General features: G+C 48.1%; 1 protein-coding gene across 3 annotated transcripts in view; it reads left to right on the forward strand.

The window, feature by feature from the left end:
* Galnt16 (polypeptide N-acetylgalactosaminyltransferase 16) overlaps positions 1-6,089 on the forward strand; it is an 86,588-nt gene extending 80,499 nt beyond the window's left edge. For all 3 annotated transcript variants that reach the window (XM_004837329.4, XM_087195312.1, XM_013067539.3), the window contains 2 exons: positions 51-176; positions 3,844-6,089. In XM_004837329.4, the coding sequence (XP_004837386.1) occupies positions 51-176; positions 3,844-3,981 (264 nt within the window). In that variant the 3' untranslated portion in view covers positions 3,982-6,089. The remainder of the gene's footprint in view (positions 1-50; positions 177-3,843) is intronic.
* The last annotated feature ends 19,782 nt before the right edge of the window (positions 6,090-25,871 follow it).

The following is a 25,871-nucleotide window of genomic DNA, read 5'->3' on the forward strand; positions in this document are numbered from 1 at the left end:
TCACTGGTCTTCCCACTTCCATCCAGAGCGGTCCTTTCCTTGTCTTGCAGGCCTGGCTGTTCAGTGACCATCTCATCCAGCAGCAGGGCAAGTGCCTGGCTGCCACCTCCACCTCCACGGCCTCTCCCGGGTCCCCAGTCATCCTGCAGGTGTGCAACTCAAGAGAAGGCAAACAGGTGAGCCTCCAGGCCTGGTCACAGGTGGCCCACACCCCCAGGGGGACGTGCAGCTGGTGGTGGCAGTCCGTGACAGGGGAGCCAGCCTAAGACCCGCAGTCTCAGATATGCCCTCCGGAGTGAGGAGCCACAGGACCTCAGTCAACATCTGGGTCCGACCTATGATTTCACTTGTGAAGAATTACTTCTTTAGGTAAGTATTTGTTTCACAGCAGTCCTGCCGTCTGAGGGAGGAGCTGTTAATGCTGTTTGTCTTGTTAATGCTGTTTCCTAGCCCGCTGCTGCCACACAGCTTAAGTAAGTGGGGGCTCTTCCTGCTAGCCTGTGCTGGGGTCTCACGCGGCTTGTCACTTCCCACCCTCCCTGCCCCCCAGGGATGGGTCCTAGTACCAGCCCTGTTTTACAGGCAAATAAACCAGGCCTTGTTGACCATACATCTGGGACAGGGTAGAGCTAGGACTTAAACTTACAGTCTTTTTTTTTTTTGTACCGGGGATCAAACTTGGGGCCTTGTGCTTACGAGGTAGATGGCGTAAACTCACAGTCCGAACTCGGGTCCTTGTGCTTGCGCAGCAGGCGGCGAAACCACTGAGCTAAATCCCTGGCAAAACTCACAGTCTTAACAGCACCTAGTAGGTCCCCAATCAGTATTTCTTGACTGCTGGCTAACTGGGGAAACTGAGGCTCAGATATGGTGATTTTCAAGCTTATGTGACTGGCTCGTGTGAGGCTGGTCCATTTGTCCATCACTGTCACCCACACTGCCCCCATGAGTCCTGGGAGACAGATCAGGGTGACCTGCAAGGCAGAAGCTGAAGCTTAGAAAGATGAAGCCACCTGCTCAGGACACTCAGCAGCCAGTGAGGAGGAGAACCTGGCTCCCTGCTGTGCCGCCACTTTCCTGGCCAGAAGGGCTCCCTGCTCCCAGGGTGCAGGACCCAAGGCCAGAGGCTGCTCCAGCCCTTGCCCTCCCCACCCTTCTGGTAGCCTCCTGTGCCTGACTGGCCAGCTGCACTAACCTGTAGGGCTTTCTCCCACCCCTTGTCTTCTTTCCTCTCCTCCTTTCCTCTCCCCTCTCTTTCCCACATCTCCTCTTGTCTCTTCTCTACTCTTTTTTTTTTTCTTTTTCCAATACTGGGAATTGAATCTAGGGCCTCCATGCTAGGCACGAATGCCATCACTGAGCTACCTGCCCAGGCATTTAAAAAAATTTTATTTTGAGATAAGATCTCACTAAGTCGCCCAGACTGGACTTGAACTTGGGATCCTCCTGCCTCAGCCTGTCAAGTAGCTGGGATTACAGACATGCACCCCCCCCCCCCAGCTCTCTCACTCCTTTTCTGTTTGCCTAGGTCAGCTCTTTAGGGATGACTGGAAGTTTGCTGTTCCATTCAGGAAAAGCAGCCAGGTCCTCTCCCACCATCCTCTGCCTGGAGTTGTGCGTGTGTGTGCGTGCATATGTGGATGGGGGGCTGCTCGTTGGCCCTGCTGGATGCTGCTGAAGTGCTTTCCGGCTGGGGGATGCAGCTTGTTCTTTCCACCCAAGGTTGCACACCATCTGCCCTGCCCTGTAGCAGGCTCGCACACAGGCTGCCCTTCACCTGGTGCTCCCCAAGGGAAAGCCTTGAGCCCATGCTGCCTGCTGTCTCTTGAGACCAGAGGGAGGAAGTGTCTGCCAGGGCAGCCTCCCCTCGAATAATTTCCTGGGCTGAGGCATCCGTTTTCCCAGCTGGCCTGAGCTGGCCCCTTCATTCTGCTCCTGCAAGTCCTGCTGGGCCGCAGAGCGCTCTCGGTGCCTGTGCCTCTCCTCTCCCAGAGGTACTGGACCAGCAGCTCTCCCTTGCCACAAGAGGCCTCTGGCCTCTCCTGGTCTGCCTTTGGCCCTGTTCACAAGGCTAGCTGGGTTCATGCATCCGAGAGGCTCGTGTGCCCTAGACCAGGTGTGATGGAGGTGGCAGGTCCGAGCTCTCACTCCCTGCACCCCTGAGCCCCAGTCTCCTCCTAAAACAGGAGGCTCCCTTTTCTGCTGCCCTGCAAGGAACCTGCAGAAAATGGAGGCTGTGGATCGGTGAGAGCTGTGATGCAATGTCTTATCTCCAGGCAGTGGCCTGGGGAGTTAGAGAGGCCTCAGATGGCCTGGCGGCACTGTAGGTGTGAGAATCCTGCTGCTTGGAGAGCACCTCCTAGTGCCTGGGTGATTCATTCCTTCATCATGAAACAAAAATGCACTGGGTGTCTCCCTTGGGTTATGAAACGTACAGATCATTTTGAGCACAAGGATGAAAGAAGGACATGAACTGGACGTCCAAGTCACTTACGTGGAAGAGGAGGGGCTGCTATGTTACAGTTGGCTCGATACCGAGGTCACACTAAACCTGGTCACACTAAGCCTGGGCTGCAGCCCTGGGGGAGGGCCCTGCCTGCGACCTGGATGTACGGTCAGCAGGACAGGGGGTCAGCAGGACCTCCTGGGGAGTTAAATGTGAGGGACTAACGGGTGCAGAGCAGAAGAGTGCCATGAGTTGTAGGGGCCCAAGGCCTTTCTCACCCCCTACCCCTGACCTCTAGGCTTTCAGCTGGGATCACATGGCCTCTCACAGCTTCTCATTCCCAAAGGAAGCCCAGACTCCACAGCCCCTACTTCCCACCTTGTCTATCCCCACAAACCCCTGCACCCATAGCCCTGGCCTGCATCTGGGTGCAACTTGTCTCTTTTTCGCTGCCTGCTCCATGAGCCCTTCTGCTCATACCCCTCTAGGCTCCATCCACATGGTCAGGAGCACTCCCACCTCTTATGGAGGACAAGATGGATGTAGGAAGAGAGGAAATGAGAGAGAAATCAGAGAGAAACCAAAAATAGACCTGCCTGGCTATTCATTCTTCCCTGAGACCTGAAACCTGGATCTCAGCTTCTCATCCCTTCTCTGTGTTCCAGGCCACACTTTGTCCTCCATCCAGGCTTTTCTAAAATGTTCTACCCACCTGTCAGACCTGGGGGAGGAAGGCCCCAGGAAGTGAAGGTATGATTGGGAACTTGAGTATTCCCAGCATTCCACTGGACACCCATGTCTGCAAAGATGGCGGTCAGTTCCCATTAGAAGGTATAGGTAACCAGCCTCATGGTTACAGGCCAGGTGAGATGCGTAGGGCTGCATGAAGAAGAAAGCTCATTCAAGGAAGAGATTCATCAAGGCTAGAACTCACAGGGTGCTGGTGGGGAAGTCCCACAAGAGAGAAGTCAGGACCACACAGGCACTATGGCAAAATGGAGAATGAGAGCCCCATCTAAAGCAGAGAGCAGGTAAATCCTGAGCCCTGTCCACTGAGGCCACACAAGAAACTGGGCCCCATCTCCAAGCAGAAACTAAAAATGCAGACTTCTATGTGGTAACTGAGCCGAATTTTAAGTAAACACTGTGCCAGCCAAACAAAATCTAGGTGCCCAAGGGCATCTACATTGCCTCCTCTGATCTGGATAGCAACTAATGCCAAACTACAGAGTGGGGCTCAGAGCTTCTGGTGGGGTGGTTGGCCCCTTTCACAAGGGAGAACAGTGTGTTTTCAGTGAAGGGATTTGCCTAGGCTTGTATACACACATGTGAAATGAAGGTGCAAGCATTATTATTTTTTAATTGTTTTTTTCCCTCTTTCCCCCAATCTTTTCCAGAAATGGAAGAGAAAAGGATCTTTCATCCAGCATTCCATCAGTGGCCTCTGCCTGGAGACGAAGCCTGCCCAGCTGGTGACCAGCAAGTGTCAGGCTGACGCCCAGGCCCAGCAGTGGCAGCTGCTGCCACACACATGACGATAGGCTCGGGCCTCCTGTACCTTTTGCATGAGACTTTGGGACCAGAAGGGGGTTAGGGTGGGGATCAAGTGGGCTGCTTCCATCTCCTCACATTTCTGCCAGGATCATCAGCAAACACCCCTGTGATCTGTTTCTCCAAAGCTTGGTCTAGGGAGGACTCAGGGGGCCACCCTGCCAGGTTCTGGGAGAGGCAATGGTCAGGGTACTGGGTTGTTGCTGGCAGACTGGGCAGGTGCCCTTTGTCCTCTCCCTTGGCCCTTCTTGGGCCCAGACAGTGGTGTGGGGCTCTCCCCTTGTTGCTTGGGGGTAGCAAGGACAGAAGCCTACAGAGGGGCCAACTGGGATCCTGGGGCCAGCGTGGGGACAGCAGGAGAAGTGGGCGGTGTTTGTGGAGAGGCCAAAGGCTGGGAAGAGAGGGAGGGAGAAGAGAGGGGCCACCTGCAGGGGTTGTCAGCAACTAGGAAGGAGGTGAGCTCAGGGGCCTGTGCAAGAGATGCCAAGTCCAGGGGCTTGGGTGTGGCAGGAGTAGGCTCCTGGGGTAAAGGATGGGCACTTTGCAGAGGAACACAGATGGACCGAAGCATTAAAGAACAAGGCCTCAGGACATCATGCCACCCCCTTCTCGCCAGCCCTGAGCTGAGCCTGAGACGCGCCCAGTCCTGACTCTGGGTGTCCACAAGCTCAGCAGGAGGCTGCGGAGGGATCTGGGGTATCGTTTTAAATGGACTCCACTTCGGTTTGGCTGTGTGCCCACCAAGACCTCTCTTGAGCCTTAACGACCAGCTGGGGCCCTGTCTCCTCTGCCTGAGCCCACTGGGAGGATGGGGAGCCACATGCACCTTTGAGCAGCCCCATGCTCACTGGCCTTCTGCTTTCTCTCGGATGGTTGCCTCTGTAAATACAGCATCGTGAGTCAGGGTGGCCAGGAAGAATGGGACCTCCTTTCTGGAGCCGAACATCCCCTAAGTGACTAGGGGCTAAGCTCCCCAGGCCAGACCTCATTCGGTCCCTTCCCCCGACGGGAGGATTCCCTCCAAGGCTCAGCTGTTGCAGTGGGCTGGGAGGCTGGCTGGTGGCTCCTGTTTGGGTAGAGAATTCCCAGATCCTTCTCCCAGCCCCTGAGAACACAACTTCCACTCCTCCATGGCCCTGTTTTGGGATCCCCTCTGTTCCCCCAGGCCCCCGCCCCAACCCTTCCTGCCCTGTGCCACTGGCTTAGGCAGTGTGATTGTCGGGAAGGGTTGTTGGTACTGGAACCCCTGGAATCTCTGTACCGACGCAGACTATCCTGGTGTGGACACCCCTACCTAGTCTTTCAGAGAAAGTACATGCTCATGGCGATTTCATGGATTCCAGAAGGTTTAGGAAACTCCAGAAATTGTCCCCACAGTATCCCATGATGTGTGTGCATATATGCGTTTTCCTGGGGAGAAGGTCTACGGACTTCCCCAGCTCCTTAAAGAGGTCCCTGATCCCCAAAGGGCCCCAGTCTCTGCTTTGGAGTGGAGCCACCATTTATCTGAGCTGCCACCCCCCATATTCCTCCCTGCTGTGCCTAAATCACCATTGCCCTGTTCCCCCCACGTGGCCCTTGGGTGAGGAGCAAGCACCGGTGGTCTGCAGCACCGCCCTGGGGTGGTCCAGTGCTCTCCTCTCACCAGCACCCCTTGGACTGCTCCCGTCCCCAAGTATGTGCAAGCCTCCAGGCTCAGCACAGGGGTCCTCCTCGGTGGCTTCACTGTCCCCTTCCTCTGCTGTGGTTTTACTGCTGCCGTCCCGGGATCTCCTATCCAAGTGGGAAGCCTCCTGCACCAGCTGAGGACAGAACCGGGGCCAGGGTGAAGACTGCTCCTTGGAGCCTCAGCCGGCTTGGCTGTGGGCTTCTCTCAAATGTAAGGACTGCTGCTCAGAGCGCCTTTGAGATCTCTCCCTTACTTCCTGTGGCCACCAGGCTCTACACTCGTCAGCTATCCTTTGTTGGGAACTCAGCCCAATTCTGGTTTTGCTTTTCCTCCTGTTGACCAAAGCATGTGCCACTAGCTGTCCTTGAGGACACTGTCTTTATGAAACACACACCTGGAATAAAACCACTTATTACAAGTTCACATATACCAGCGTCTTCCTTTCCAACTCCCAAGCCTACCCTCCACACCCCCTCCCTCACCTGGGGACAGTCGGGTCTCACCTGTGTAGAAGTGAGACTGCATGGGTTCAAGTCCAACCCTGTCCTGCACATCGGGCCTGCACTGGGAGACCCAGCAGTGGCCCCGCCACTAGGGCAGGCCAGGGACCGGAGCCCAGGGACCAGTGACTGTCAGATTGAGCTTGGCCTCCTGTTGCCTCATTGTGGGACACAAGGCTCATTGCTGAGCCTTGGAAACAGACATCCTGGGACTTCTCCCAATCGATGTGGCCCCACCAACATTGGTGCCTTTAGCCAATACTCTGTCCTTGCCTAGGATCCAGGCCTGGCCCCTCTGAGCTGCCCTTCCCCTCTGCTGCTACGCAAGAAGGCAGTGGTAAAAATTCAGGCAGGATATTCAAAATAATTCTAGAAAGAGTTGTATCAACCTAGGCTTGCTCGATGGGATAGCAGATGTTCTGCCTAATGTTTCCTTGGAAACCAGTTGGAAACCCCCACCATTGCTGTGATCAGAAGCTGAACCTACCCAGGTAAAAATAAACGCTGCTTCATTACACATAGAAACTATGGGCCTGGGTGCCACAAACCTCCCCTGGACGTGGTGATTTCTGCTCCAGTCTCTACTTTTCTCAGGACTTCTGACCTAGGATTCTCTGGAACTTCTGACCCTGGAGCATGAGGAGCCTGGTGCAAAGCCCTGGCTGGCTGCATCTGGCTTGGTTTGAATGTAGGAAGTGAGTCCCCGCAGAATCCTCTGGCTGCAGTCTCCACCTGTCCCTCTGTGCCCCTTCCCCTTGGGGAGCCCAGCCCACTACCCAGCCCTTCTCAGGCTTCTTCTTGGCCAGGCTGGGCCGGCTTCCCCCTCTCCATCCATTGTCACCCAGCCTTGATGGGCTCTGGGATTGGCTTCTCCTGAGCCAGGCTCTCTTCTCTTGCTGTCCTCCAAACCTGACTCTCCTACCTCCCTTTTCTCCCTGGAACTGAGGCTATTTGCCTTTAGCCAGGGCCCCTTAAGGGCTCAGCAAAAGCCCCCAGGCTGGCTGTTAACAGTGGGCTTTACATACCTGGGTAGGAGGGCTGGGTGGCCAGGGACATCTACCCTGGGACTGGCCTCTGTTCCTCCAGTCAGGAGCAGTTGATGATCCTGGGCCTTTGAGACCTGGTTTCTGGTTTGTTTTAGCAGTACTAGGGAATCAAGCCCCAGAGCCTCATAGGTGTGAGGCAAGTGCTCTACCTCTGAGCTATATCCTGGTTCTCTTGGCTTTGATTTTCAGAAAGGCTCTTCCCCAGGCCCTCAGTAGGGTTCTCCCATCTGCAGTTGGGGGAACTAATCCAGATGACATTGCTGTTCTCCAAGGGGTCTGGTACCCCAAGACCTGGGTGAAATGGATGGGGTGCAGTCCTTTCTCCCAGGGAACCGGACAGGCTGGAGTTCATGATGTCCACATGTCAGTCCAAGGATGTACTAGTGTGGATGGTATTTGTATGTACTGCGGAGTCAGTGTCCCTTCAGAAAGTGGGAGGAGAACCTGCCAACTCCTCTCGTGGTAAGAAGTCTTCATTGGAACTTAGCAATGGTGGATCCAAGACATGGCCACTTACTCCTGGTTACGACTCAGCTGGGCTGTTTGAGTAGCCTACTGGATTTGTTCTATCCAAGTGAGTTAGAACAATAGAGATGTGCCACACTCTGCATCAGATTGGAGTCTGTTTATGAAAGCTAGCAGCTGAGAGGGGGCTAATGCCTGGAAAATTCTCTTGGCCCTGAGAAATGGTTTGATTTCTCCTTTTAAATCATGCTTTCAGCTGGGGAGGGCTCAAGGGGAGAGCAAGCTGAATTTTACAGAAGCAGAACCATGCCAGGTTAGTGGGGGGCGAGAGGAAGTTTCACACGCTAGGTGAGCTACAAAACATCCTACAACTGCAGCAAATTGACTGCCAAACAGGATGCGGGGGTTTGGGGTGCTTTGTCCAAGCACAACCACTTTGTCCAAGCACGGGTACAAACTGATGTTGGGGCTCAAGATGGAGTTGGGTTGGCTATCAGAAATTGAGGCTCCAGAGCCACCTGAAGTCAACTCCCTCCCACCAGTCCACCTGTGGAGTGCAGGGAAGAGTGAAACAGACTCTACAGACCCCATTTGCCAGGCCAGCCCCACTCTGCTGCTTTCTGCTGTATAAACTGGAAGAAATCGTTTCATCTCAGCCTTGGTTTCCTGACCTGTAGAACGGGGGCACTCATAACCCTGGAGGATTTTTGTAAAGATTGATTTATTTGATGATTGCAAAGCATCTGGCCCTTTCTAAATCCTAAGCAAATCTACTACGGTATTACTATTATTACTAAGCATTTTCTGAATTCCTGCCACATACCAGGCCCTTTGTAAAGGGGATGACACAAATGTTAACAAGACAGAAAAGGGACCTGGCCTCGAGAGAGCTAATATTCTAGCAAGGAGAATGGGAAGATAAACAACAGTTTATAAACTGTAAGAACTGTAATAACACATGATAAAAGCGCTAGTCATGAGATGCACAAGATGGGTCAGTGAGTGGCTCTGTCCCTCAGAGACAGCTTCCAGGACAGCTTGAAATGACATCATGAGCTATGCCTGTCTTGGGCTGGGTGAGGTCCAGTGAAATCAGCAGCCACCCTAGCCAGGCTGGCAGTGCAGCAGGCCCTTTGCTGGGTGGCCTGTGACTCTGTACACACAGCATCGTGGTGAGGTGGGCCACCCTGTGACTCAGAACTCTGGAAGCCAAACAGACAGGTCTCTGTCTCTTGGTCATGGGGCCATTTCTCCAGGGCTCAGTTTTCTCCCTGTGGGGAGCAGTGGGATTAGGGGGCCTGGAAAATAGTGTTGCTTGTCTGGAGAGAATGAGCACAGTGGTCAGGAGGCTCCAGGAAAGACTTGTTTTTCCTTTGCTCTGATCCCCTCAAACCATCTGAAAACCAATCCCATCTTGCAACAAGTTGTCTTTCAAATAAATGTTGCTCCTGGTGTGGCCCAGATAACCTACTCAGAGCCCATTGAGGTGCCTGGAAATGGGTGTGCTCTGGGCTCTGGCCAGACTGGCTGCTCAGAATTCCTGTATGTGTAGTGAGTGGCCTGGGTCATGCGGGTGCACATGTAAATCTTTGACCCACTGCAGGAGGAGACCTGGAGGCTGGCAGGGGCAGCACTCAGGGTAAGAAGGCCATTCCTGCTGCACTTCCCAAGGAGCCAGAAGAATGTGGGAAGCAGATCTAGGAGCCAGAGACCCAAGCCAAGCAGTGGTGAAGCACTCCCAATGGGGCATTGTTGGCTGAGGGGAGCCCGAGCTGGCAGGAGAGAGTGGGGCCTGGGTCCACAATGAGGGGAGGACTCTGAGGGTGGCTGCTAATGGGCCACACCAGGAGGGTCCCTGGCTGGCTCCTGCCTGGCCTGCCGGGTGGGGCATGGCCAGAACCTACTGCATCCACTTGGTGGGCCTCTTGCAGCTGCAGAGCTGTGGGTTTCTCTGCTCCTTGAGCCAGGATGACTCTGCTTTCCAAAACCTTGGTTTCCAGGGAGGTAGAATAGGGTGGGGAGTTGTTAACAAGGTAAAGTAATGGAGACAGCAGTGGCACTTTAGGCTTTCACTGGATGTGCTCTGTGGCCTGCTGACGTCACATGGGGTCAGCCCGGAGACTGCCTTCATTCTGGGTAAGCAGCTCTGGGCAACGGTGCAAGCCCCTCTGGACTGACCTCCTGCATCACCCAGACTTGGGTGCCTGTGGCAGCAGCATGGGGTACAGCCTCAAGCCCGTGATGGACGGCATGCTGAGCACCTCCCCCACCATGGACGAAAAATGGGCTCCAAGGGCCCTGCAAACTACTATGGTCAAGGGCATCCAGTACCCACCACGTGCCAAGGCAAGCCTGGTTTCAACCTTCTCTCCCTTACCCTATACTCCAGCCAACTGGACTACATTCTGTTTCTCTCTTTTTCTTTTAGCAGTACTGAGGATTGAACCCAGGTACATTCTACCATTGAGCCACATCCCCAGCCTTTTTAGAAATTTTGAGAGACAGTGTTGCTAAATTGCCCAGGCTGGCCTCATACTTGCAATCCTCCTAAATAACTGAGATCACCGGCATGTGCCACCATGCCTAGTGTGTCCAACTTCTTGAAGCTCCGTCCTGCTTTCTCGTTTGTATTTTTGCTGTTCCTTTTGCCCTCTACCTTGTCATCTCCATGAGCCAAATGCTACCCATTCTCCCAGACAAAGGCTGCTTCTGCAAAGAAACCCCTAGCCTGAAAAGACTCTGTCCAGCTTGTTTCTTGGGGTTTCTTTTTTTGTACTGGGGATTGAACTCAGGCCCTTGTGCTTTCAAGGCAGGCGGTAGAACCACTGAGCTAAAGCCCCGGCTTGGGGTTTCGATTGTTCCTCTCCTGCCTCAATCCTCATCATCTTTCATAAGCTGTGATGTGCACCTGTCTCCTCTGGCCATTGTCTAACCTGTCCTACTCTAGCTGTATATCTCATGTGCATGAATGAAAAGATAAAGCATCCAAGCTGTGTTTATTTTTGTTTGTATTTTTAGGATAAAGCATTCTTGGGCTGGTGGGTAGGGTAGCTCAGTGATTGAGTGCTTGCCTAGCATGAATAAGGCTCTGGGTCCAATCCTCAGCACTGGGGGATAAAGAGCACACTTGCATTCAGGAATTAGCACATTGCATATAGAAAACCCTCAATATATGTTTTAAAGTTTGGTCTCTTCACAGCTCCACCCTTCCTACTTAGCAGCCTGTAAGTCTCAGTAACAATTTGCTGGTGCTACTGGGAGCTGATGCAGAGAAGCAAGTATTTCCTGAGTACTAGAATCTTGATGAGGCTCCTATCATGTGCACCCCGTGAGGCAATTCCTACACACCCAACCAATGGGTGAGGGAGTGGAGGCTCAGCTGGGAGAAGAATCTTCCCCAGGGATAAACAGCTGAGTTTGAAATCACTTCAGTGGGTTCCCAGTGTGGACCTGCAGAACAGTCTTTTGAGCACCACCTGGGAACATAGCAGAAAGGCAAATTCGGCCTCACCCAGACCTCCTGAATCAGAAACTCTGAGTTTCCTGAGTCCTCGGGGGATTGTGAGGCATCCTCAAGTTTGAGACCCACGGGTTAGGCAATGGAGATCGTTCTGGTCCCTGACTGGGGGCTGTGGGTCACTCCTGGTACAGCAGGCCCAGTGAGCCGAAGCTCCCGGCCTGGCCTCTGCTAAGCAGGCTGCCTGTCACAGGGGATGGTAACGGATCTTGCTGGGGCAGGGAGTGTGGGTGGGCATGAGGCTGGGCTGAGGGTTGCACAGAGCCAGCTGCCACATGCCAACCTTGCTTTGTGTGATTTATGAGTCTCTGTCTCAACATCAGCCATACACGGCTGACTTCATTCTAGAAGATCTTCCACTCCAGAAGAGCCATTAATCAAGGCATCAGTACCACCTGCCTAGCTGGCAGGACAGGTGCACATTCTACTGTAAGTCACACAGCAAAGTCCTTTCTATGGCTCCTCCACCTGATTACCCTCATAGCCAGTTCTGCCACGTATCGACCAGACACAGTATCACCTATTTTAACTCCTTTAATACTTAGCTCAACCCTATCCTATCAGTCAGGAGTTTTCAATATCACCCTATTGACAGAGTAGGAAATTGAAGCCAAGAGGGGTCAACACAGCCGTCCCCAACCCTGTTGGCCCCAGGGACCAGTTTCATGGAAGACACAGCAGTCTGTGTGAGGGGGACAGTGTGCAGCCTAGATCCCTTGCACGCAAAGTTCATAGTCGGGTTTGGAGTTCACGCTCCTAGGAGAATCTAATGGCCCTCTGCTGCGCCAGGAGGCAGGGCTCAGGTGGGAATGTGAGGATGGGGAGCGGCTGTAAGTACAGGGAAAGCTTTGCAGGCTCACCTGCCACTCACCTCCTGCTGAGCAGCCCAGTTCTCAAGAGACCACAGACATCCGGAATTGGGGGCCCCTGGATTAAACACACTTACTCAAGATTACACAGCTGGTAGGAGGTAGGGCCAGGATTTAAAATCATGAAGTCTGACCCAGGGTTCTGAGTTCAAGCCAACTCTGAATTTTTTGAGCCGCAACTCCACATCGCACTTGAGGACACAGAGGCCCCAGGCAAAGCTCTTGTGGTCTCCCTCTGAAGCCCAGCATGTTTCCCCATCCAGCTCCTTGCCTGGTGGGGTCTGAGAAGCCTGAGCAGAGGGTGGCGGAGGGTGGCTGGTTTTAGATAGCAATTTAGATATACATAATGATCGCATTCATCATAGGGAATTTGTTCCTTTACATAATATATTTTCTTTTCCCCCAGGTCTTCTCCCCTCCCTTCAACCCCTCTTCCCCTCCTTATTTACAAAAGCATTGTTTCTTTTTTTGTTTCTATTCTCTTTAAAAAAATTTTTTTCCCTTCCTTTACCCCTCCTCCTTCCCTTGTCCCTTTCCCATTTGAACATTTTCTTGTTATTCTCAATATCTATTATACATTTTGGTCCTTATTTACCATTTCGATTTCTCACACTAGAGAAACAATGAGATATTTAAACATGTGTGTCTGATTTATTTCACTTAAGAGTGTGGTCTCCAGGTGCATCTGTTTACCTAGAAATGTTTCAAGATTATCCTTCTTTATGACGAAGTAGTACTCCACTGTATAGAAAAACATCTTTAGGGGTAGGAATTTAGCTCAGTGGCCCCACACCTGCCTGACAAGTGCAAGGCCCTGAGTTCAATTCCTGGTACCATAAAAACAAAAACAAAATGTATAAAAATATTTATCCATTTGTTACTTGATGGGCATTTGGGTTGTTTCCAAAATTTAATAATTACAAACTTGTGCCAATATAAATATGGGTGTGCATATATCACTGTGGTATGATGCTTTTAATTCTTTTGAGAAGATACCAAGAAGGGGGATAGCTGGGTCAAATGGAACCTCTAGCTTTAGTTCTTTGAGGTATCTCCACACTGATTTCCACAGTGGTTGCACCAGTCTACACTCTCATCAACAGTGGAGCAGGGTTCCTTTCTCCACACCCCTGCCAGCATTTGTTATTGTTTGATTTCTTGATAGCAGCCATTCTTTCTGAAGTGAGACGGAATCTCAGTGTTGTTTTAATTTGCATCTCTCAAATGACCAATGATGTTGAATATTTTTTCATATATTTATTTGCAATTTCTACTTCTTCATCTGAGAAGTGTCTGTTCATTTCAGACGCCCATTTTTGGACTGGGTCTTTAAATTTGGGCGATCTGATTTGAGTTTATATATTCTTTATATATTCTAGATATTAGTCCTTTGAGGAATGGCTGGTAAAAAATTTTTCCCACTCTGTGGGTTGTCTCTTCACACTGTTGATGGTTTCTTTTGCTGTGCAAAAGCTTTTTAATGAGATCCCAGTTGTTGATTCTTTGTGGTATTTCCTGAGCAATCGGGGTTTTGTTCCTAAAATCTTTGCCTACACCAGTGTCCTCAAGACCTATTCTGTCTTCCAGCAGATTTAGTGTCTCTGTTTTAGTATTTAGATCTTTGATCCATTTTGATTTTAGTCTAGTGCATGGTGATCTCCCATGCTTTTCCCTAGGTGCCTGGGGGGTCTGCATACTCACCAAACAGTGGGGCTTATTTGGAATATATTATAACCAAATGTATCCATCCCAGCAGGGTGCACAGGAGAGTTCCAGCCTTGCAGTAAGAGAACAATTGCTCCAGCTCTGGCCCAGCCATTTATGAGCTGGGAGGCCTGCAAGTTAGGCTTCCTGAGCCTCGGTGTTCTAACATGAAAAATGGGCGTGCTGTGGGGGCAGGTCGAATGAGGAGACACCTGTGGTCAGGCCTTGTGCACTAGAAAGTATGTGCAGCAGTCTGAGGACTTTTAGGGAGTATTCTCCTGCCCTGCGCAGGCCAGAGCTGCTAGATCCCAAAGTGGAGGACTTTATAGTTGGTCAGGATATTCTCCAGCCATCAGGGCAGGGGCTTGCAGCTAAGACATGGTGGCCTGAGGGATGAGAAGTAGAGTAGAAAAGGAAGATGAGGGAGCCCAGGCACCACTTCAGACTTCAGCTGGAGACTGCTGATTTGGCTATGAAAACTTTTTTTTTTTTTTTTTGGTACTGGGGATCAAACTCAGGTCCTTGCGCTTGCGCAGCAGGCGGTGAAACCACTGAGCTAAATCCCCGGCCCTTGAAAACTTTTTTATAGCATTGCTTTTATGTTTGTGAAGCAAGAAAAGTAAACTGAGCAAAGGGACTTGATGTTCCGACCAAGGCTTGAGAATCTTCAGAACACTGGGATTAGGAGGGAGGGTTGTGAGGCAGAAAAAAGGAGTTGTTTGAGGTCTTAGAGCAAAGCTGTCCATCTCTTCTCTGCATCCCCTGCACGACAGAGGAGAGAGGAAAGCTGGGATACAGTCCTGGGCCAGTGACCTCTGTCTGTGTGGCCATGCAGAAAATGGCCTGGGTGCTCTCAGAAGGCCCCACAGATCCCCCTCAGGACACAAGAGCAAGCGCTGCTGGGAGGCTCATTTCCAGACGAGGACTTGCTCTGCCTGACAGCTTAGGAGAAGACCTGAGAAGCTGACCTAAGTGAAACCTGGCTGTTTCTCTCACTAGCTGGGCAACCTGGGGTAAGTTACTTTAGCTTTCTGAAACTCGGTCCCCTCACTGGTAAAAGAGGAATAATAATACCTGCTTCTTAGGGAATTTGTGAGATGAGGAAACATTTGTAAATGAGCTGAAGTAAATGAAAGAAAATGAGGCCTGGTGCTAACGGAGCACCCAGCTCTCTGAGGGTATTTGTCTTGCTTTCAGCTGGGGCACCAGGGCTCAGTACGGAGAGGTCATCAATGAGCGTTTGGTAACAAATGAACGAATGAATGAATGAGGTTCTGGGCCAGGCAAAACAGGCTTCCTGGGAAGCCCCGGACTCCAACTCCAGCTCCAATGCAGGGTTCAGGACTTGAAAAGGTAGCATGTGTTCGAGGCAGGTGCACGTCCTGCTTGTTTGGAGACAGAGAAATCCTAGCAGGGGTGGAGCAGAGAGATGGACAAACTCATGTAACTCATGGGCAAGAGTGCCTGTCCTCGCTGACTCTCTAGCCCATGCCTAGGCATCCTGGGGGTTCCTGAATCCCTCTACTTCCCCCTTTCCTTGAGTCACGGTTGTACTGGAATTGCCTGCACTTTTTTGTGCTCTCATTGTGTAGCAGATTGCACAAAGACAAAGACATCCACAGCACCTAGAGTAGTGCCTAACAGCTAGGTGCTCAATGCTTGCTGGATGAATGACCGTGAGGAGAGGAGTGCAATAAAATCCCGTTCTCCCTCGCTTCTGAGAGTCTCTGGGGTTTGGGATGCATGTCAGTTTGTTCTCAACTTTCTCTTTTAATCTTACTGTTGACTTGGGTTTTCCTGAAATCAGCTGAGGCTTGACCCAGTGGAAATTCTTTTTCATTAGGAGCAGGAGACTCAGCATTTGCAAGTTAATGCCAAATCAGTGCTTGATTAAACAAAGAATGTGAGAGCAGTGAAGAAGAGGCAGCAGATGCAGACAAGGATGCCTTTCGCTAGTTAGAAAATTGGAAAACCGTCTTATACACTAATGAATTCCTAGCAGGCTCAGCAGTGCAGGAGCCACAGCGTGGATTATCTGAGGTTTTCGTTGGAGCTGGCCTTGAAGAGAAAGGGACACAGACTTCTCTGTGGTCCAGAGTCTTCAAGTTTTGCCCAGAGCCATGTCTCAGCACAGGCCAGAGGAGTCTTTGGTTTATTTGCATACAAATTGTAAAGATGTACAAAGTCTTCGCTCAAGCAATTTTTAAGTGAAATGTTATTGCTTCCCCGAAGGCTATAATCCCTTACTTTTTCTCTTCAATATTCTTCTCACTCAGCAGCCACTCACATTGACCCAGATTCTCCAGCCCAGGAGTGCACAGGACAGAGGAAGGAGCCAAGAGAAGAGGGAGTGGGAGCCAGGTGGTGGAACCTGAGTTTTAGGGCGCCCGGAACCTGATCTAAGGTGCTTGAAGTATTATCAGTTCTCAAGCCAACTCTAACGGCTGGACAGTACCATCTTCTCCATGTGTAGTGAGGGAATTAAGGTTCAGAGATGTTATGTGAGTCTCTCAAGGTCACACAGCTGAGAAATGATAGGGCTGGACTCCAAGGATGTCTGACTCTCAGAATATACTCTTTTCTGTGCGCGCACGCGCGCGCGCGTATGTGTGTGTGTGTGTGTGTGTGTGTGTGTGTGTTACTGGGGATAGAATCCAGGGCCTTCACACTGAGCTTTATCCCACCCCTTTTAAAGAAAAGTTTGAGACTTAGTCTTGCTAAGTCATTAGATTGCCCAGTCTGGACTTGAACTTGCAGTCTTCCTGTCCCAGCCTCCCGGAATGCTGGGATTACAACAAACATGTGCCATCACCTACAGCCTCAGAATTTTTTTCTTAAACTACACTATCTCTGTAAACCACTTTGTGATGGCTAACTGATTGTGTCAGCTTGAGTAAGTAATGCCCAACTAAATTGGCTCAGCATAGTTCTGGGTGTGGAAGACCCACCCTAGGGAGGATTATTGTCAAAATGGTTTAAAAGGGAAATGAAGAAAGAAGGATTGCTTCAGTTTCCTTCAGGAGCTCCAGTCTTCACTTCCGCCTTAGATGTCATCTCTTGGCTTCTGGCGCAGTCTTCAGCCTTCTATGGCAGACGCTTTGACCTCATGATACAAACTCACATGAAACTACACAGAGCTCCAGGCCTTCAACTGGCTCCTTTGGATCCCCAGTGTGCAGACCCTCTGCACTATTCTACACCTGACTCTGTGGGCAGCCGTTGTAGGCCAATCTGTAAATTCTTATGTATTTGTATATCTTGTACTAAATCTGTTTTTCTAGTAACACTGACTGATACACACTCTTTACAGTTCTCAGATACTTTAAGCAATTATGTTAAAATAATTCACAATAGGGCCAGGAGCCATAGCACATGCCCAATCCCAGCTACTTAGAAGGCTGAGGCAGGAGGATGGAAAGTTGAAGGCCAGTCTGGGCAACTTAACAAGTCCCTGTCTCAAAATAAAAAGCAAAAAGGACTGTGGGTGTTATTCAGTGTTAAAGTACCTGCCTACTATGTGCACAGCGCTAGGTTCAAACCCCAGTACTGAAGGAAAAAACCCCAGTCGTGTGCAGAATGCTGACTCGTCCCTAAACTGTTTTCATCTGAATGTGCTGGAGCTTTCTAGAATTAAAGTCAGAGTAGGATTAGTCACAAAAGTTTGGGGTTTTATTGCAAAATGAAAATATAGATCATTTAATTCATGAATTAAGAATTCCTAAATGACAGCAGAGCATTAAACCAAGGGTGGTAGCAGTGTGTGGTGGTACATGCCTGGGAGGCTGAGTCAGGAAGTGCCCAAGGCCAGCTTGGGCAATTTAGTGAGACTCTGTCTCAATAGAAGTGTGATATTATGCCAGTGGCTCATCGCTAGAATGCTTCCCTAGCATGCACAAGGCCCTGGGATCAATTCCCAGTACCACAAAAATAAAACAACAAAAGAGCAAGAGTGAGGCCCTTCTTCCTTAGCATAGGACCCGATACAGCTGTGCAGGTCACACGTCCATGCAGCTGGCCCTGAGTTCCAGGGGCACACTTATGTGTGTCCCAGGACCTGGCACTGGGTCTGGCACATGGCAGATGTTAAAATGTGTTGGCTAGTTAAATGAAAGAATGAAGCAAACATCACCTGCTGCGTATCAAGCAGTGCTCTAGGTGCAGGGACAGGCAACAAACATCACCCATGAAGCCCTGGCCTCGCAGCACATGTTGTAGAGGGACAAAAAGTCAACAAAAGAGAGATAAATAGCGTTGTGCAGAAAATAAAGCGGGGCGATGGGACTTACTGATGAGAAAGGTGTCCAGGGAGGACTGAGTCCAGGTGGGGCAGGCGTGGGCTTCCGACGCGAGGTCTCAGCGCCTGGTGGGTGAGGGGGTGTCGAGCTCAACCAGCGGAGGGGTGCACTGGCCGGAATGAATGAATGAATGAATGAATGGCACGGCAGGAGCAAGAGAGTCCCCGCCAGGGTTTCCTGTGGGGTTTACAGCTGGAGTCCCCGCTGTCTTCCCACCCACGATGGCCCTCGCTCCCTGCCCAACCCCACTCGCCTTCCTGCCCCTCTGCCGGTCTCTCAGCCGCCCCCACCCCTCGCCTGCTGGCCCCTCCCCTTTCAAGTCACCGCGGAAATGTCAGAGCTCAGAACACCTTTACTCTGTCTCATAAAACCTGAGTGGTTTCCTTCATAATAGCAACCAAATTCGATTTTAGTTTTGACCGTTAGCTCCACGTGGGTGTCATGGATCGAGGTCATGTCGATTCCATTCATTTATGAACCTCAGTTGAGTTGATGGAAACGAAAGCTGATGGGCCTTTCTGCCCCACGTTCCTTTATAATAGAAGCAGTGTTAAGAGGCAGAGGCGAGAGTAATTCCTTGATACCGTACCTCAATTAATTAACTAGCTGATTAATTAATCACAAACATATATTGAGAACCTGTTACTTGGAGGCACTGGGGATTCCAACAGGAATCAAAGAGCAGAGAGGTGGACAGTCTCGCCAGCAGTGTGCTTTTATTCCACAGGGTGGGAAGAGCCCCCGGACAGTGCAGCAGCCAAACTCAGGAGGAAGGGTGAGGGACAGAGTCAGAGAAGGCCTCCTGGCCATGGTGCTCCTGGGGAACTTCGAGAAGTGTGGTAAGGGCAGGGAGTAGGGAACAAGGAGGGGACCTGGTGGGAGCTGAGTTTCCAGTGTCAACCTACATAAAACCCAAGACAGATTCTTCAAAGAATATTGATGTTTATTTGGGAGTGGCAGAGCAGTTCAATGGGCATACATATGCCGTAGTAAATGATGGAAATACTCAAAGAGGTTCAGTTAAGGAGGAGGTTTTAGAGACAGCAATGGAAAAGATTACAGCAGATATTTTGAAATAATAGTCCTTGGTCGTAAAGAGCAGTAACAAGAGTGGAGTTGAACGGAGTCGCTAGGCAGATGTTCTCGGAGAAGCACTTTCTGGGTGTAAAGTTGTGGTTCTGGCAGAGCCATTTGTGATGATCACTATCCAGCAGTCATGTGTAAGAACTCTTCATTTATTACTTTCCAGGCGTATTTGTTTTGGTAGCGTTGACACAAGCAATTTTGATTCTGAGAACTTTCACATTTTGTTGACAACAGGTGCAGACATTTCCTGTTTAAGGGCCAAGTTCTGTTTCTGCAAATACATTGTTAAACGAATTGGTTGCTAAATGAGGACTTGTGTATAGTAGGTTCATTACAATATTCAGAACAAAGAAATGGTCAAAGGAAGCTCCAACTTGATGACTTTGTTTTTATTTGCATAACTCTTACATGCAGTACTGTAATGTATGACAGAACATAAAACTACTGTACTGTTACATATAGTACAGTCAGCAAAAATTACAGTACTGCATAAACAAGGTGTCCTGGGGGCCGGGGATCTAGCTCAGTGGTGCCACTGCCTGCCTCACAAGTATGAGGTCCTGAGTTCGATCACTGGTACAAAAAATAAATAAATAAACAAGTTGTCCTGTACATAAAAAAAAAAACAAAACACAGTGCCAGGCGTGTTGGCACATACCCATAATCCCAGAATTTGGGAGGCTGAGGCAGGAGGATCACTGCAAGTTCAAGGCCAGCCTAGGCTACATAGTGAGATCAAGGCCAGTCTAAACTACATAGCGAGACCCTGTCTCAAAAAACCGAAATAGCAACAACAACAAAACAATTGGGGCTCTATAAACAAGAGGTACACAACTGTTAAACCCATCGTAAATCTGAGTGGCAGGTCTAGGTCTGAACAGTCATTAATTAGGCCATTAAATGAGGAACGACTCTAGTCAGGTGCTAATTACTAAAGGCTTTGGGTGTGGAGCTAAGAAATTCGGATTTATTTGTATGTTGAAACCCTAACCCTGATGGTATTAGAAAGTGAGTGTGTGGGGAGGAGGAAAACAGGAATGGGTCTCTCCAAATGGGATTAGTGCACTTGTAAAAGAGACCCCAAGGCTGCTCCGGGGCTCTTCCCACCGGTGAGGATTCTAAGACACCTGTGAGCTGGGCCAGAGCCCTCACGAGAACCAGACCACGCCGTCACCTTGATGGTGGGTTTCCGTGCTCTGGGTCTGTGGAAAATACATTTCTGTTGCTCGTCAGTCACTCAGCCTAAGATACCTTGTTACAACGGCCTGAACTAAGAATACCAGAAGGGTTAAAGATTTCAGGCAGAAGCCGGCTGCAGGTGCTTGCACCAGTAGTCCCAGCTACTGCAGAGGCCGAGACCGGGATCCATGAGAGCAAGAGTTCAGAGTCAGCCTGGGAAACCCTGAAAGACCCCATCTCAAAACAAGCACAGAAACAAAAACCAAGCAGGAACGTGACATGATCAGTCTGAGAGAGAGGGAGAGAACACCTAAGGGGGAAGCTGCAGTCTTTCTGTGGCTTGGTATTGGTAGGCGATCCCATGCGTTCTGCTGCCCCCAGGAAAAGGACCATTCATGAGTCCACCTTCACACACAAATAGGGGTTTAACTGGGGATGGCGGCACACACCTGCAGTCCCAGGTAACTGGGAGGCTGAGGCAGGAGGAATACACGAGCCTAAGAATTCGAGACTAGCCTGGGCAACATAACAACCTCCAATCTCAAACAACGACAAAATTGAAGGAAATAGGACTAGAGGTTTACGCCAGGGCGTGGCTACCTGAGGTGAGGACTGGTGGGGGCCATCACAGATGTGCCCGCCGTACAGATCCCACCTCATTCTTATATTAGGTGGCCTATGCCAGGCCAATCAGAATATTTCCTGAGATTTTAAACTTTTTTTTTTTTTTTTTTTTTCAGAGACAGTCTTGCCAGGCTGGCTTTGAGCTCACTTTGTAACCCAGGCTGGTCTCAAACTTACAGCATTTCTCCTGCTTCAGCCTCCCTAGTGCTGGGATTACAGACGTGCACTGCCACACCTGGCCTTTAAATAATTTTTTAAACTAGTCTTTATTTTTTTATTTTATTTTTTTTTAATTAAATTCTTTTATTGGTACATTGTAGGTATACAACACAATTACATTTCTCATTGGGAATTGTACCTTTACATAATGCATCTTGGTTCTTATTTTTTCCCCATTCCTAGCCCTCCCTTCACGCCCTCCACCCTTCCCTATTTACAAAGACTTTATTTCCATTTTTTCCATTTCTCATCATTTTTCCTTTCCCTTCTTTCCTTTCCCCTGCCCCTCCCACTACCCCTACCCCTTTGGACCTTTTCTTCCTATTTTGCATTATTGATTATTCAGTCTAATCATTGGTACATTTTAGGTATACAATATAATGACATTCATCATTGGAAATTTGCACCTTTACATAGTCTCTCTTGGTTCTTATTTTTCACCGTTGCCCAGCCCTCCCTTCAACCCCTCCATTCCTCCCTATTTACAAAGATTTTGTTCCTATTTTTCCATTTTCTCATATTAATCCCATTCCCTTCTATCCTTTCCTCTAGCCCTCCTACTTCCTTCCCCTTTGCCCCTTTTCTTCCTATTTCACATTACCTATTATCCATTTAGTCCTTATTTACACTTTCAGTTTCTCACACCAGAGAAACTATTTGGTATTTATTCATGTCTGTCCTATTTATTTCACTTAAGAGTATCGCCTCAATGTGCATCCACTTAGCTATAAATGTCTCTAATTTCTCATTTTTTATGGCTGAGTAGTACTCCATTTTATAAAAAAACCACATTTTCTTTATCCAGTCTCCAGTTGATGGGCATTTGGGCTGTTTCCAAGTTTTAGCTATTATAAACTGTGCTGCTATGAACATGGGTGCACATATATCACTGTGGTCTGATTCTTCTAATTCTTGGGGAAGATACCCAGCAGGGGAATAGCTGGGTCAAATGGGACTTCCAGTCCTACTTCTTTGAGGTATCTCCATACTGATTTCCACAGTGGTTTCCCCAGTCTACACTCCCACCAGCAGTGGAGAAGGGTTCCTCTTTCCCCACAGCCCCGCCAGCATTTGTTATCGGTTGATTTCATGATAGCAGCCATTCTTTCTGGAGTGAAGTGGAATCTCAGCATTGTTTTCATTTGCATCTCTCAAATGACCAGTGATATTGAACATTTTTTCATGTATTTATTTGCTATTTCTACTTCTTTGTCTGAGAAAGGTCTGTTCATTTCAGATGCCCATTTTTGGATTGGGTCTTTAAATTTGGGAGGTCTGATCTTTTTAAGTTCTTTATACATTCGAGATAGTATGTCTCGAATCTGTTGTCTGAGGAAGAGCAGATGAAGATTTTTTCCCACATTGTGGGTTGTCTCTTCACACTGCTGGTGGTTTCTCTTGCTGTGCAGAAGCCTTTTAATAAGAAGAGATCCCACTTGTTGATTGTTTGTGCTAGTTCACGGGCAACTGAGGTTTTGTTCATAAAATCTTTTCCTACACCGATGTCTTCAAGGGTTCTACCTAACCTCTGTTCCAACGGGTTCAGAGTTTCTATTTTAATATTTAGATCTTTAATCCATTTTGATTTTAGTTTAGTGCATGATGAGAGATACAGGTCTAGTTTTAATCTTTGGCAAGTTGAAGCCCAATTTTTCCAGCACCATTTATTAAAGAGGCTATCTTTCCTCCAGTGAGGGTGTTTGGTTCCTTTATCGAAGATGAGATGGCTGAGTGTGTCTGGCGTTGTTTCTGCATCTTCTAATCTGTTCCATTGGTCCTCAAGTCTGTTTCTTTGCCAGTCCCATGATATTTTTATCACAGTAGCTTTGTAGTATAGTTGCAGATTGGGGATTGTGATACCCCCTGCCATGTCTCTGTTACCTAGAATTGCTTTTGCTATTCTGGGTCTCTTCTTGTTCCAAATGAATTTTTGGATTGTTTTCTCAAGGTCTATGAAGTATGCTGCTGGGATCTCAATTGGAATTGCATTAAATCTATATAGCAGTTTTGGAAGTATGGCCATTTTCACTATATTAATCCTTCCTACCCAGGAGCAGGGGATGTCTGTCCATTTTCTGATATCATCTTCAATCTCTCTTTTCAGAGTGCTATAGTTTTCAGAGAAGAGGTCTTTGATTTCTTTCGTTAGGTTGATTCCTAGGTATTTCAATTTTTTGGATGCTATTGTGAAAGGAATTATTTGCCCTATTTCTCAGTGAGTTTGTCATTGGTGTAGAGGAAAGCTATTGATTTTTGTGTGTTGACCTTGTAACCAGCTACTTGACTGAATTTGGTTATTAAGTCTAGAAGACTTTTGGTGGCGTTCTTGGGGTCTTCTATGTAGAGTATCATGTCATCTGCAAATAATGACAATTTGACTTCTTCATTACCTATCTTTATTCCTTTTATTTCTTTCTCTTGTCTAATTGCTGTGGCTAATGTTTCCAGAACTATATTGAACAAGAGTGGTGATAGTGGACATCCTTGTCTTGTTCCTGATTTGAGTGTGAAGGATTTCAGTTTTTGACCATTTAGTATGATATTGGCTGTTGGTTTTTCATAGATGGCTTCTATCAGTTTGAGGTAGACACCATCTATTCCAATTTTTTGTAGGGTTTTTATCTTAAATGCATGTTGGATTTTGTCAAATGCTTTTTCTGCATCTATGGAGATAATCATATGGTTTTTGTCCTTGGCTCTATTGACATAGTGTATTACATTGATTGATTTGCATATATTGAACCATCCCTGCATCCCTGGGATGAATCCCACTTGATCAGGGTGTATGATCTTCTTGATGATTTTCTGGATTCTGTTTGCCTTTATCTTATTAAGGATTTTTGCATCTATGTTCATTAGTGAGATTGGCCTATAGTTCTCTTTTTCAGTTGAGTCTTTCTCTGCTTTGGGGATCAAGGTGATGCTTGCTTCCAGGAATGAATTTGGATGTATTGCTTCCCTTTCAATTTCACTGAAGAGTTTAAACAGTAGTGGCAGCAGTTCCTCTCTAAATGTCTTGTAGAATTCAGCAGTGAAGCCATCAGGGCCCGGGCTTTTCTTAGTTGATAAGTTTTTAATTACATTTTCAATTTCATTGGTTGATATTGGGTTATTCAGAATTTTTAGGTCTTCTTCATTCAACTTTGGTAATTCATATGTATCTAGGAATCTGTCCATTTCTTCTGTGTTGTCCATCTTATTGGTGTATAGGTTCTGGAAGTAGGTATTGATGATCCTCTGGATTTCTGTTGGGTCTGTTGTAATTTCACCCTTTTCATTCCTAATTGCATGGATTTAGGCCTTTTCTTTCCTTTTTTTTTTTTTTTTTTTTTTTTGGTACTGGGGATCGAACTCAGGAACTTGTGCTTGTGAGGCAGGCACCAGAACCACTGAGCTAAATCCCCAGCCCCTTTTCTTTCCTTTTTCTGACAAGGTTGGCTAAAGGTTTGTCAATTTTGTTGATTCTTTCGAAGAACCAACTCTTGGCTTCATTGATTTTTTGCATCGTTCTCTTAGTCTCCATTGCATTGATTTCTCCTCTGATCTTTATAATTTCCTCCCTTGTATGAGCTTTGGGGTTGTCCTGCTCTTCTTTTTCTAGAAGCTTGAGGTTCAGCATCGGGTTGTTTAATTGGGCTCATTCTGGTTTCCTAATATGCGTATTCACTGCTATGAATTTCCCTCGTAAGACTGCTTTCATTGTGTCCCATAGATTCTGATATGTTGTATTGTCATTGTCACTTAATAGAAGGAATTGTCTGATTTCTTCTTTAATTTCCTCTGTGACCCATTGGTTATTGAGAAGTGTGTTGTTCAATTTCCACATGTTTATGAAATTTTTTGAGTTTCTTTTGCTATGGTTCTCCAATTTCATCGCACTATGGTCTGATAATATACAGGGGATAACTTCAATTCCTTTGCACTTACTTAAACATGTTCTATGTGTGAGTATGTGGTCTATTTTGGAAAATGACCCATGTGCAGCTGAGAAGAATGTGTATTCTGATTTTGTGGGGTGGAACACTCTGTAAACATCTGTTAAGTTCATTTGTTCAAGAGTTCGATTGAGTTCTAGTATTTCATTACTTATTTTTAGTCTAGTTGATCTATCTATTTGTGACAGTGGGGTGTTGAGGTCCCCCACTACAATTGTGTTAGTGCATATGTGACTTTTCATGTCTGTTAGTATTTGTTTTACATAGTTGGGCACACTAGTGTTTGGTGCATATATATTTATGATTGTCATTTCTTCCTCTTGGATTGTTCCCTTTACTAGGATATAGTGTCCTTCTTTGTCTCTCTTAATCAGTGTTAGTTTGAAATCCACTTGATCTGAAAAGAGGATAGCTACTCCTGCTTTTTTTTCAGGTTCCTGTCGCATGGAGTATTGTTTTCTACCCTTTAACTTTCAGTCTATGAGTTTCCTTTTGAATTAAGTGTGTTTCTTGTATGCAGCATATTGTTGGATTTTGCTTCTTGACTCATTCTGCCAGTCTATTTCTTTTAATTGTTGAATTGAGACCATTAACATTGATGGTTATAACTGAAACATATTGACTTGTCATTGCCATGACTTTTTCTTTTTGTTGGGTTCTCCCCCTTTCCATTTAATTTCTTGTCATGCCAGATGGGTTCATTCTGCTTTGCTTCCTGGGGTTGTGATCCTCAATGTGTGTTCCTAGGATATTGTGTAAAATTCTT

The sequence above is a fragment of the Heterocephalus glaber genome, unplaced genomic scaffold (genome assembly GCF_053883595.1).
Source record: "Heterocephalus glaber isolate CG9 unplaced genomic scaffold, H.glaber_assembly_v1.0 deba00001608, whole genome shotgun sequence".
Lineage (NCBI taxonomy): Eukaryota > Metazoa > Chordata > Mammalia > Rodentia > Bathyergidae > Heterocephalus > Heterocephalus glaber.